Source organism: Callorhinus ursinus, unplaced genomic scaffold (assembly GCF_003265705.2).
Source record: "Callorhinus ursinus isolate GAN/ISIS: 27379988/994484 unplaced genomic scaffold, GSC_fseal_2.0 scaffold4, whole genome shotgun sequence".
NCBI classification, from domain to species: domain Eukaryota; kingdom Metazoa; phylum Chordata; class Mammalia; order Carnivora; family Otariidae; genus Callorhinus; species Callorhinus ursinus.
Genome location: NW_027397066.1, coordinates 133,840,679 through 133,853,896, shown reverse-complemented (window position 1 = coordinate 133,853,896; position 13,218 = coordinate 133,840,679). Strand labels below are relative to the sequence as shown.

The 13,218-nt window shown below is 39.0% G+C and overlaps 1 protein-coding gene across 2 annotated transcripts in view; it reads right to left on the bottom strand.

The window, feature by feature from the left end:
* Positions 1-13,198, bottom strand: part of FNIP2 (folliculin interacting protein 2) — a 138,314-nt gene extending 125,116 nt beyond the window's left edge. Inside the window, exon 1 of one of the 2 annotated variants that reach the window (XM_025874383.2) lies at positions 13,007-13,198. In XM_025874383.2, coding sequence (XP_025730168.1) covers positions 13,007-13,119 — 113 coding nt within the window. In that variant the 5' untranslated portion in view covers positions 13,120-13,198. The remainder of the gene's footprint in view (positions 1-13,006) is intronic. The other variant, XM_025874385.2, reaches the window with a different exon arrangement.
* Between the last annotated feature and the right edge of the window lie 20 nt (positions 13,199-13,218).

The following is a 13,218-nucleotide window of genomic DNA, read 5'->3' as shown; positions in this document are numbered from 1 at the left end:
GAACGCAAGAAATGCAGACCCTCAACAAAGTCCCTACTCTTTCCATTGACCCCTAAAGTATAGATTGAAGACCCCTCATCGACTCTTTGGGGTAACCTAAATTTAAACTTAAAATCAGTGATGCCTGGGTGGCTCAGTTGGTTAAGCGTCTACCTTCGGCTCAGGTTATGATCCCCGGGTCCTGGGATCAAGTCCCGCATCCAGCTCAGCTCCTTGCTCAGTGGGGAGCTTGCTTCTCCCTCTGCCTGCTGCTCCCCTGCTTGTGCTCTCTCTCTGTCTGACAAATAAATAAAATCTTTAAAATAAATAAACAAACTTAAAATTAATAATGTTTTCAAGGCCCTGCACAATCTGGTCCCAGTGGATCTTGTCTCACTGGAGCATTCTTATTTCCAAAAAAAACCAGTCCATTCATTAACCCAGGAACACATCTAAGATAAAACATCTTCATCCTCTTCTCTCTGAAGATATTGTCCCATCAGATTTGACCTGCTCTGTAAAGCCTCTCCTAACCAGCTCAGACTAAAGAGCCCTACTACTTGCTTTCATCTTAACCTGACACTGGATATATGGCCCTGGAGTCCATTGCTCTGTATTATCACTTAGCATCTATTGCTTGCACAATTAAAATGGGAAGCTCCCTAAAAATAATACTTAAGACTACATGTTTCCTTATAAACCCAACAGAATCTACCACAGAATCTTAATCTCAGTTCCCTCAATTATTAATCCTGCACAGTGGAGATACAGATCATATATTAGTAAAGAACTCACAGACGTGGGTTTGAATTCCCAGCATCACTAGCTAACCACTCAGTAATCCCAAGCAAGCCTCAACTTTTTCATCTATGAATTATTATAACTTTATAATCTAGAAATTAGCTAATAAAAATACTTATCCTCAAAGGAGAACGATGAGACAAGGGTGAGATGATATAAGTAGAAGCAACTCAGAACAGTGCCCAGCACAAGGCAAAGTTTTATTTTCGACAAATATTAAAAGGGTCTCTTAAAATTCTTGAGAAGGAGCTTTAATAGGCATCTTAAAAGATTTCAAATATGCCATTTACATACATATTATATGTCTCCACTAATTAACGAGGTTCACAATATGAAAATATGTCTGTAAAACCATAAATGGCTATTTGCTTTATAAAAGAATTTGATTTTTTTCCCTAATTTTTATTTTTTGCCCACACAATTTTATAATTGTAAAGGATAATTTTTTAATGATCCTTAAAATTTAAGGACATTTACTCACAAGCTCATTACAGCATCTCTTGTATTTTTGTTTTCCTTTTTTATTCTATTACTGTTATATTACAAACTACTATGTTAACTGTATATTAATAATCATATAATCAATACATTAACACAACATGAATTATATTAAAATATTTGTGACTTGATTACATTAATAAGTCATAATCATTTAACCATCATACAAAACCCCATGCAACTAACATCACAATTTAGCCACTCTCCTGCTGTTAGACAGCTATTATGATTCTTTTTAGATTTTGTCATCATAATGATAATGTCTAAAGAACATCTCCACGCACTCAAGTTATTTTGCTTTTTTAAACACGTTCACGCAGAGAACTTTTTTTTGTAAATCACTGGGGGTCAAAAAAGGACAAGCACTATTACGTCTAGATAGCACTGCTAACTGAATTACAAAAGAGCTTAAAACAATATGCACGGGCACTGGACTAGAGAAGTGATCAACGACTACCAAAGGGAGCTAAGGTCCGGGTGTCACCACCACCCCACCATCAGCACTGTTTATTTAGGGTACCTGAAATCATCTCCACTAAAGCAGCCACTGTTGTATGCTACTGGCAGGGGTATAAATAGGGGCAATATCTCAGAAGAGAAACGTGGCAGAAATTCCATCCCAGGTTCTCATCCTAGAAACATACTTGAGCTTATGCATAAGACCTTCTGACAAGCAGTTCACCATCTGCAACAAAAAAGCCTGGAAGCAATCTAAATATCCATCAGTGGGGGACTAGTTGAAATTAGTGTGCTTGGCAGCACACTAAAGTTACCTGGGGAGGGTTTAATAAAGACAGACACGGAGGGCCCTAACCTAGACCAAATTCAATCTGGATCTCTGAGAGAGCAGTTCGGGTATTTAAATCTCTGTAGCTGACTTCAATGTCCAGCCAGATTTAAAAACACGGGGTTTAAGTAAAGTATTCACAGGGCACCTGGGTGGCTCAGTCGTTAAGCGTCTGCCTTCGGCTCAGGTCATCATCTCAGGCTCCTGGGATAGAGCCCCACATCAGGCTCCCTGCTCCGCGGGGAGCCCACTTCACCCTCTCCCTCTCCCACTCCCGCTGCTTGTGCTCTCTCTCTCTGTGTCTCTCTGTCAAATAAATAAATAAAATCTTTTTTAAAAAAGTAAAGTATTCATACACACATTTATTCAATGGAATATTAGGTAATTATTAGCAAAATGCAGAACAGTATACAGGCAACTACCACTTTGTGTGAATGAAAGAGAGTATTTTTTCCTTGTATTTGCATAGAATATTTCTGGAAGGATATAAAAGAAACTGTTATAATAATGATAGCCTTTGGGAAGAGAGATTGGGGTGTGAACTGAGAGGTTTGTATTTCAATGGATATCATTTTGTGTTGTTTTATTTTTTAATCCAGGTGCATTTAAAAATTCAGAAAAATTCAAATAATTCAAATTCATTCAAAAATCCAAATAATGTTGAACAATATAAAATCATAATTTATGGGCGCCTGGTTGGCTCAGTTGGTTAAGCGACTGCCTTCGGCTTAGGTCATGATCCTGGAGTCCCGGGATCGAGTCCCACATCAGGCTCCCTGCTGAGCAGGGAGTCTGCTTCTCCCTCTGAACCTCTTCCCTCTCATGCTCTCTATCTCTCATTCTCTCTCTCTCAAATAAATAAAATCTTTAAAAAAATTTAAAAAATAAAATAAAATAATAATTTATAGACAATTTTTCAGGAACATATGGCACTAAGAAATGTACAGTATCCCACAACAGGGGCCAGGTAGCAAGCAATGTTCATAGGGTCTCTGTAGAGACCCACAATATGTGGAAAGAACCAAGTGGTTACCAGGGGTCCTTCTTTGCCCTTTGGGCAGAGATGGTACTTCTTGCTCTGCTACCTCCTTCTGCCCTAGCAACTAACTTATTCAGTGTACCATTCTAAAGCAAACAGTCACTGCCTGTTACGCTTGGTCAAAATGTTTACTCATAGTTCACTTCCTCACACACTGCAGGTCATCTTTATATGTTAGTCTGGGTTTTACGCTTCTTAAAGAACATGTCAGATTTGTAACCCATTTTTAAGTTAGTTTCTCAAGTGGAAAGCAGAGATGATTCCATATCTTCTCTGAAGTACCGACTTCACGTAACATGCAAACACGGTCTCTGCAGGGTTCAGAGGACCACTATTGTTTTTATAATTAAGTGTGCTCTATCTTAAATTTGAAAAAAACCAATGAGCTAACTGCATTGTATAATGTACAGGTTTACCAAGCCATACAAGAATTAAAATAAATCTAAAAAGTATAGAACAGAGTTTTACATTTATCAACACAGCTAATATATTGAGAGGTTCACACAGGTCAACAGGTTACTGTTGAAATAGCTGTGGGATTTTATAACTGGGTCTCAGATATATTACTTAGGTGTCTTTTTTAGTTTAGTTGTGGGGGAAGGTTTTTGTTGTTGTTGTTGTTTTGAAGATGAGACAGTTCCCTTTAGAATATTTATCCTATGATTTTGATACCAGAAAATCTTTCATTATAATTAATGGAAAGAAAGAAATTGAGTTGTGTAAAATAAGATTCCTTTAAGCAATGCCACAATGCATACCAGAAACATCAAGAAAGGAAGTTCCCTATATAAAAAGCATTAATATTTCAAGAGATCAGATTCTGGAATACCAGAGAATCTTTTAAAACTCTAAAATTCATTCATCCATTCATTCATTCAACAGGTATTTATTAAATGCAACTTCCTGCCAAGCACTGCATTAAGCACTATAGACACAATGACAGGACTGGATTCAGAACTCGCACATCAATGCTCTAACCATAACATCTACATTTCCTTGTTTCATTCAATTATTTTCAGATATATGCTTTAAAATGGGAAATTTAAAAGATTTTCTTATTATTTCTCAATCATATTTTATAAAAGACCTTGAGGAAATGAGGATAATTAATTAAGAGCTAACTGGTAACACACATTTTTTTTCCTATAACCCTAATGGTTTCAAATATAAGAAAAAAGAAAATGTCCAGTCTTCTGGATATACCAGGGAGAGAGAGTTGGCAGTATGAAGTATCAATAAGGTGTTAAAGGCAGAACAGATTAGATTGGTGATTTTGTTCCTTCTTCCTAACACATCTTAAATCAACACCTGTTTCATCTCTCGAGGAATGTGCAGGTTAACATCTAACTTGTCTTCAACTTGTGAAGAAATAGAGTTGCCATGACAACTGAATGAAAAGTTTAGTTAGCAGAATTTATCCAATGAAATGCAAGAATCTGCTCGATGGCATTTAACTGATACATGCGTACTTGTAAGCAAATTCTATTTTTCTGTTTGTCAAACTATCAAAGTAAATGTTAACCTATTCTCTGGAACATTTCATGGATAAAATATTAAACATACACACACACACACACCTTTTTGTTAGAGTGGGTGACAAATAAAATTTGAACAATAACCGTTTGACCATTAAATCTTGGCAGGGCTGCATTTAATATTACAGGATCTTAAGTAGACCTAAATTAAGGAAAAGCAGACACTTGTAAGTTTATTTCTTATTATGTTAAATTGTCAAGTAAATTCATGTACATGTTTAATTTCTACTTATAGCTATCACACAATGCAACCTAGGGGATATTCAAATACCTGAACTATCAATTTTTTTAGAAAAATATTTCCATCAAAAACACACAGAGTGTAGGCTGTTTACATATACTGCATAATCATTAACTTCCAACATGTAACTAACCTTACTGGAAACTAGACTAAAGTCCTCACCAGATATGTGGGTTCTCAATCTGTCCCCCTCAGTTTCGGGGGGATAAATTTCTACTGCACCTGTGCCTACTCTCACGTTGGGTTGCATGAACTGGTTGTCATTTTCAATTAGGTAACAGTGGATAATCAAACACCGGTGATCACTCATTTACAGATGTATTATGACAAATACAGAAGTGCTCTTACTTATGATTAAAAAAAAAGTCAGATGTAGTGATAAAATCACCTTCATAAAGCAGTATACATATCTCTTTATAACACTATGCTGGGCACAAACTCTAGAGTATAATCTATAAATTAAGCAAAAGTACAGGGACAAATAACTAGAAAAATATTCTAAATATACATAAATGAAAGTCATACAGTTAAAGAGAGAGGAATGTGATAATCAGAGACGCAGGTTATCCATGCTAATACTAAAATCTTACGCAACACAAGGAACACTCTGCTATACAACACTTACCCACAACGTTACAGTATTAATAGCGACATTTATTGCATTTCATATATTGCATTATTTTGGCACAAACAGAAAGCGCAATAAGAAAAAAAATATGTAGCATGGTGTGTGAGAAGGCACACAGTCCTTTTCAGAAGTCCATTATAAAGGCAGCCGGACAGATTCTGGCTAAACACAAGTGGGATGCCAGCCCCTCTCCTTCCATCCCCATCCCACCCTCCCATTCAAGCGCTGGTTACAGAAGTGCCTGTGTGACCCTGAGAAGTGAGTCATGGATGTTCCATTTACAGATGGGGTGGAGTTGAGGGAAATCACTATTACATGCCCAGTTAGCTGGAAAAGTCCATCCTGTTTTTCCTCTTTTACATAATAATCATTTTTCACAAACCTGAGATAAAGAATACTCGGTAAGTAGGAACTCACCAAATATTTCAGCACTCGGATGCAAAAGGGAAAGACTTACTTTTACAGCCAAGGACATGACCTCATAGTGCAGGCCTAACAATTCACACTAGGCAAGGGACTTGTACAATCAGGATAAAACATTTGTTCCTTTTCGCCCACACCAAGAAAAACAGTGGCTGGAGAAATAAGCACAGTGCCAGTTCCCAAATCAGATTCACCCACCAGGAGTTCACACAGACAGCCAAAGCATTTCATGAGTGCAAAGACAATCTTTTACAACTTCCTTTGCCTAGGAAACAAAACAGCAAAGTGGCTTCCTTAAGCTGACCTCACAAGTAAACCATGAGAAACACAACCTAAAGCCACAATGACAAAAATCAATGCTCTCTTCAGATCTATACTCTGTGCATTAAAACACCACATGCCTGGCCCATCTCTCGATACCACCTACTAAGCCAAATGACAATGTGTAACATGATCAATACACATTTCAGAACTCAAAATCATCATACATATCTTAGATTTAAAAATCTCTATTCCAAGCCCCTTAATTTCTCCAAGTTCTCCCAAAATCTAAAAGGTTGTGACACTTTTTCTAAACATATTTCAAATAAATCTTAATTAGATCCCTCTTGGTCACCAACTGAAGACCCACATGCAGCTCCTAATCTGGTGCTCTGAGCCATGATAAAGATTACAGTGGGCTCTGAAGCGTGGGGGAAGCAGTGACCCTTCCCAACTAGTAAAAATTTTGCCTACTACTGTCAATATCACCAATTAAATTGGCCTCCTAAAGCTCGTAATGAACTTAGGTGTTAAGCACATTAAAATTCACAGTATATTACGTTTAATAACAGGAATTACCAGTTATTCTAATGAAGAGGAAAATTTCAAAAAGAGTTTTTATTCAAATCAGGTTTCTCCACAAATATTATCCCTACCCTGTCCACCTCCCCCTCACAGCGTAGAGTATTCCAAAGACTATTTAACATTTAAAATAATTTAAACCACAAAATCCACACAAATTCATCAGAGCAAAATCCAAAATACCAACAAAAAATAATACATAAAAGAGTAAAATTAAGGGGGGCCTGGGTGGCTCAGTCATTAAGCGTCTGCCTTCAGCTCAGGTCATGATCCCAGGGTCCTGGGATGAAGTCCCACATCGCATCGGGCTCCCTGCTCCGCAGGAAGCCTGCTTCTCCCTCTCCCTCTGCTGCTCCTCCTGCTTGTGTTCCTTCTCTCACTGTGTCTCTCTGTCAAATAAATAAATAAGATCTTGGGCGCCTGGGTGGCTCAGTTGGTTAAGCGACTGCCTTCGGCTCAGGTCATGATCCTGGAGTCCCGGGATCGAGTCCCACATGGGGCTCCCTGCTCAGCAGGGAGTCTGCTTCTCCCTCTGACCCTCTTCCCTCTCGTGCTCTCTATCTCTCATTCTCTCTCAAATAAATAAATAAAAATCTTTAAATAAATAAATAAATAAATAAATAAGATCTTTAAAATGAAAGAAAGAAAGGAAGGAAAGGAAAGGGAAGGAAGGAAGAAAGAAAGAAAGAGAAAGAAAGAAAATGGTTTCAACAGTGGTTAAAGTAAAAAAATATATATATGTAATATATATATTTAAAAAAAGAGTAAAATTAAATTTTCAGCCACCCTTTCACAGCCACTGGCTAGTGTACAGTGCTCTCTCTCTTTCATATATGCATAATCAATCACACTCCTATTTTTAAAAACTAATCATGTAAGTTTGTATCTTGCTTTTACTTTTTCTATCGAGAACTCCTTTCTGTGTGTGTGTGTATATATACACCTATGTGTATGTATATGCACATGTGTGCATGTATATATGAATACACACATGCACGCGTGCACACACACACATAAAATAATGATTTGGCTGCTACAAAGTATCATCCATTGTGCAACGGGTATCATTTTGCTTAACAATATTTCCCCCTTCAGCTAAATAAGATTTTTTTCTTGATAAGAAAAATAGCATATAATTCTGAAAAACAAATACACCACACTCCTAAAACTATTCCTGAACTCCCAGTCACTTCTATCCAGGTCTGAGTTACAGCCTGCTGGGTATCTTAGCACTCCTCTAAAAACTTAAGGCCTCTATTTCACCACTGACAACGTCAAAGTTTAAAAAATAAGTAAATAAATAAAAACATATCACTTCAGTTCTGTCTCAAGTCTCTGAAAAGTGGTTCAATTTTAATGAAGCCCCAATGTGACTAGTACTGAACTCCATGACTTAAAAGGCTCTTGGTAATACTTAAAATCATTTTGCACTGCATTAGATTCTTTTGAAAAGATTTTCAAACTCATTGTATTACCTCCTTACCACCTATGTAACCCTATGACATAGGACGGTGCTGTGACTTTACAAACAACAAAACAGAGAACCAAAGAAATGAAGAGACTTGTTCAGGCCCATGTCGACATGGTGACTGAGGCAGGACTAAATCAATAGTCTCCTCAATTTGTCTTCCACGTGCTTTTAACAGAACTCACAGCATTAGCTGCAACAGTCCCTTCTTTACCTCTGCCAAAAAACTCTAATAACCCCCCACGGTGTACGGCATGTTTCAGGACAAGGAGGTATGATATAATGAGTATGCCAATAAATCCAAAACCATAGGCAAGGAAACCTCCAGGAAGACTTTTAGAAAGTAGAAAAAAAAGAAATCAAAACTGCTATTTATGTCACATGTGTCACACATCTGATGCTATAGGCATTAAAAATGAGTGTAGTGAAACTACACTGTTTTTTCTCCAGAATATTCTCCCTACTTCAGAAAAATCTCATTAGAAATGGGCACGTCCTGGGAGCTGGCAGTGGGAGGGGAGAAAGCACTTCTGTGTAATTTCCCTCTGTCCAAGGGACTAATTTATACTCCTACCCTCAGTCACAAGAAGCATAAGAACAGTGAGTTCTTAATGCTGTACCTAATGGAAAGATTTACTCTTTATCATTGTTTCAATTATCTTCTTGTTATAGTTTCCAATGTGTACTTTGCTGTTTATTCATCTTGGTAAATAATCTGTTATCCTTTAGATTACAAACTCCAATGCAGGACCATGTGTCCTACCTTGATATGTACAGGTGGAGCACAAAGCCACAAGCACATGGGCATCAGATGCTATCTGATAACGATGATAAGTAGATTAAGTTATACTTACACTAACCCTGTAACAGAGTACTTCAATTTGTTCTAACAGAACAAGGTGAATTAGTACTAACTAGGCCATTCTGCCTTAGATATTCAGGACTGGAGGGAGGGGAGAAGGAATGGAATCTACTTCTAGCCTTTATGCAGCTAGCTACCAAGCAGCTGGAATGCTTCTACTTACTCATATCCCAGGTGATATATAAGCTTACTCACTTCATCTAACTGATCCAAAATAAAGTATTTGATTACCTCTGATCCTTTCACCTCCCTGTCGCATATATATTTTATTCCTTTATTTGACAGAGAGAGACACAGAGAGAGAGGGAACACAAGCAGGGGGAGTGGGAGAGGGAGAAGCAGGCTTCCCGCTGAGCAAGGAGCCCGATGCGGGACTCGATCCCAGGACCCTGGAATCATGACCTGAGCCGAAGGCAGACGCTTAACGACTGAGCCACCCAGGCGCCCCTTGCATATATATTTTAAATGAAGACTGGTCCACTAATTTAACAGAGACATTAAAAAAAAAAAAAAAACACCATAAGATAAAACCTCAAACTTGAACCAGACATGCAAGTCAATGGGCATACCTTGGCTTTTTAAAAATTCCTATGTGAACATGCTGACCTCAAATCCAAGGCAATCAGGAACCCAATTTTACTTCTGACTTGAGCCACTAGACAAATCACCTCTTTTTGTTCTACTTTATCCTTCTAGAGCAAAGGGTTGTTCAAATATATATTTATGTATCAGCTAATTAAAAGTGAAAGTATTCTGAAGACCAGCAAAGAGAGATTACTCTCAAATTTCAAGACCATGATAGAATTTTATAACTTTAGAGCTTACACTTCACAAACACCATGATCATATACTGTGCCTAACTACTTCTTCCAAACATGTAAAATCGATCTCTTTTGATTTCTTTTGTTTTCCTAGAAGTCTCTTTCCTCAAAGCAATGAAAGGGCTTTTGTTGAGATCCCAAACAAAATACACTAAAGAAGGAATCTTGACTGTGATGTTCTCTTTTTAGATGGAACACCAGAAAGCATGAAGATCTGCAAACGACCTAGGAGATAAGCTACTTATATTGAACAAAAAAGTCCTCTCTAATCAACTATAGTATGTGAAAACCGGAGGAGTGAGAGGGAACAGTAAGAAACCGAGGGAAGTGCCCAAGAGTAAACAGAGTAACATAGAGGGCAAAACTTGACCAAAGGCTAAACTTCAGAGAACTGGAGAAAAGTTTAAAATAACTAGTGAAAGTCCATCACAGAAAGAGAAGAGATATAAAAAGGCTTTCACAAACTCTAAAACAAACACACACATATATATATATACATATATATATATATATGGGGGTATACATGTATATCCATATATTATATATATATTTATAAAATATATAGAAAGTTGGATCTTATTTTTACTTAGGCTTTTCTCCAAAATATATGTTAATATATGCTACAAAACTGCTCAAAAACTCTGATTCCTCAGGAGACTTTCATTCCCAACATCCACAAATTATGTGCTGTATTTAAATGCACTGAAAAATATAAATTCACGTTAGGAATACTAGATTTTTAACCTAAGGGTTTTACTTTAACTTCTCAAAATCTATTCAACTATGAAGTGGGTTCTTAAGGGCAGCTAATCCCCTGTATAAGGCACCCACTTCCCCAAAAAGCACATGCCAGCTTCTATCTGGTAAAACCTGGATGAAATGAAGCACAAGGGCAAGAAAAGGAAATTTTCTAGGAGACTTTTCCCAGGAGAGCTACATTGCACCTGAGTTAGACTAGGTGGAGAGAGCAGGAGGAAAGACTTGCTTGGGTACCCTTTGTTGATCTGGTGTGCACTGGTTGACTTGTCCCCACCTTCCTGGGTCTTCACAGACATGTGCTAGTTCACTTATTTTTCCATGGTGACCCCTAACAGGGCCACTGCTAAAGGGCCTCAGCAAGTGAAATGTTCAACTGACAGCTCCAATTCTCCACTCTACCTCAAAAAACTTGAAGAAAATCCTAACGAGGTCAAGGAAAAAAAAAAAAACAGTCCTTGGCATACTTTTGTGTTCTTCATTTTACACCAATGGGATGTCAGGACATTATACTGAAAACGTTCCCACAAAGTGGGAATCAATTGCCCTAATATGGCCAAGCCCTAAATATAGCCACATTTTTTTTTGTTCAAAATACACTCAATTAAACTTGTGGATGGAGGAAATGGTGGTGGGCAACTGGGCAGAGAGCACAGGAAACAATGACAGTTAACTCCACTATCTCCACCAGCATTAAAATGGCTTTAAATGTCCTTGACAAGGGCTGCCAAAGTAAAGGCACCAGTAGCACACATGCCCTTTTTTCTCCAGGCTTTGTTCCCTTGATCAAGTCTGGTTTACTGGGAGGGAAGAGAAGAAATTCCACACCCTGGGTCTGAAGTAATTCTACCATTCTGAGAAGGGATGCAACATCACTAGTACTCAAAGCAGTGAAAGGAATAGGATTCCCTACTAAAATTATAAGGATCCAGTTAGTCTAAAGGAAACCTGAGACTTTAACTAGGGTAGTTTAAAGTCCTCACAATTTACCTTCCAAACACCACCACACCCATACACACCCACACACACCTCACAAACACAAAATACGGATATTTAATGTTCACATAAGCAGTGAGGAAATATGTTTTAAATGAATGGAATTCAAGAAAAGCAAAATCTAGACTATAAAACTTAATCCAAAATTTATTCAAAGTTTCACTTTGAACTTTTAAAAGGTTTATTATACTGGTTCTGGACTTGTTCAATAATAAACTATTTTTGCAAGACATTCTGGCCAAAAAATGTGTAGCACTGTGTCACAGTTGGAAGTAGATACTCAATTTAAAAATTTGCTGAATAAAACTGTTAAAAGTACATAAATAAAACTTCTCAACATATGTGTGCTGAAAGACAACACAGGACATCTTAAGTCACCTTCTAAAAGTTAGCTCTTGAAAGCAGAGTAACATTGAGATTTCAAAGACTGGATTCTATGATCAAACTGCTTGGGTCAAAACACAGGCTCTGCCACTTACTGCGGTGGATCTTGGGCATGTTGTTTAAGTTCTCTGTGACTTTAAGTTTTCTCATCTGTAAAATGGGAGTTGTAATAGCACCTACCTCACAGGGTTGTTAAAGAAAAAAATGAAAGAAATCAACATAAACCATTTAAGTTGGTAAACGCTCAATAAATACTAGCAATTATTATTCAAAGGTGTGTGTTCACAAGGTCGGATCTATTAAATATATGCATGAGCGTTGTTAAATTAAAAACTCAACCATTTGATAAAAGCATCTTACTCCCCTTTTCCATACATCAGGCGGTCAACCTTCAAAATGATGTGGCAATTACATACTTTCATTCATCCGTCTGAGGGCCTGTCATATACGGCAAGAAAGAAGGAAGATGCCTTTTTCGTGACTGTTGCTCCTTCCTAACTTCTAAATACTGTCACGTACACAATAGGTTGGAGCTGCCCTCAAAATGACAGCTCACAGCTTTGCAGCGCCCGCAGAGGCGCCCAGGCGGCTCTGGCTGGAAGGGGCTCACCCCAATCCACGGCCAATCTCCCATCTGCACAGCCAAGCAAGCGCACACCTTGGGAATCCCAAGGAACACGAGAGAACTCTCTGCAAGGAGGAAGGGACCCTGAGTAGTGGGGAAAGGAGGGAGGGAGGAAGGGAAGGGAGCAAAGGACCCTCCCGGCCAAAGAGGTTTCGGAGCCACACTCGGATCAGGCGCGTCCACGATGACAAGCCCGGGACCCGGTGCCGGCGATGGGCTGCGACGTCCCGAGCGGCCCACTCCCTTCTCCTTCCCTCCCCCGGCCGGCACGGAAGCCAACTCCGGTCCCGCTCCGGTCTCGCCTCCCGGCGCCCCCTCACCTAAACGCGGGTCCTTCCTTGGAAGCCCTGCCCTGGGCAGACGCCGACGCGGAGCTGCCGCCGCTGCCGCTGCCCTTTTTGTTAAAGAGCTTCTGGAGCAGGGTCGGGGCCATGATGCTGCCGCCGCCGCTGCAGCTCCGGCCGTGGCGCTCGGGGGGCCGGCAGCTCAGCGCGCAGCCGGGGGCGGCGGCCGCGGCGGCGGCTGGGCCATC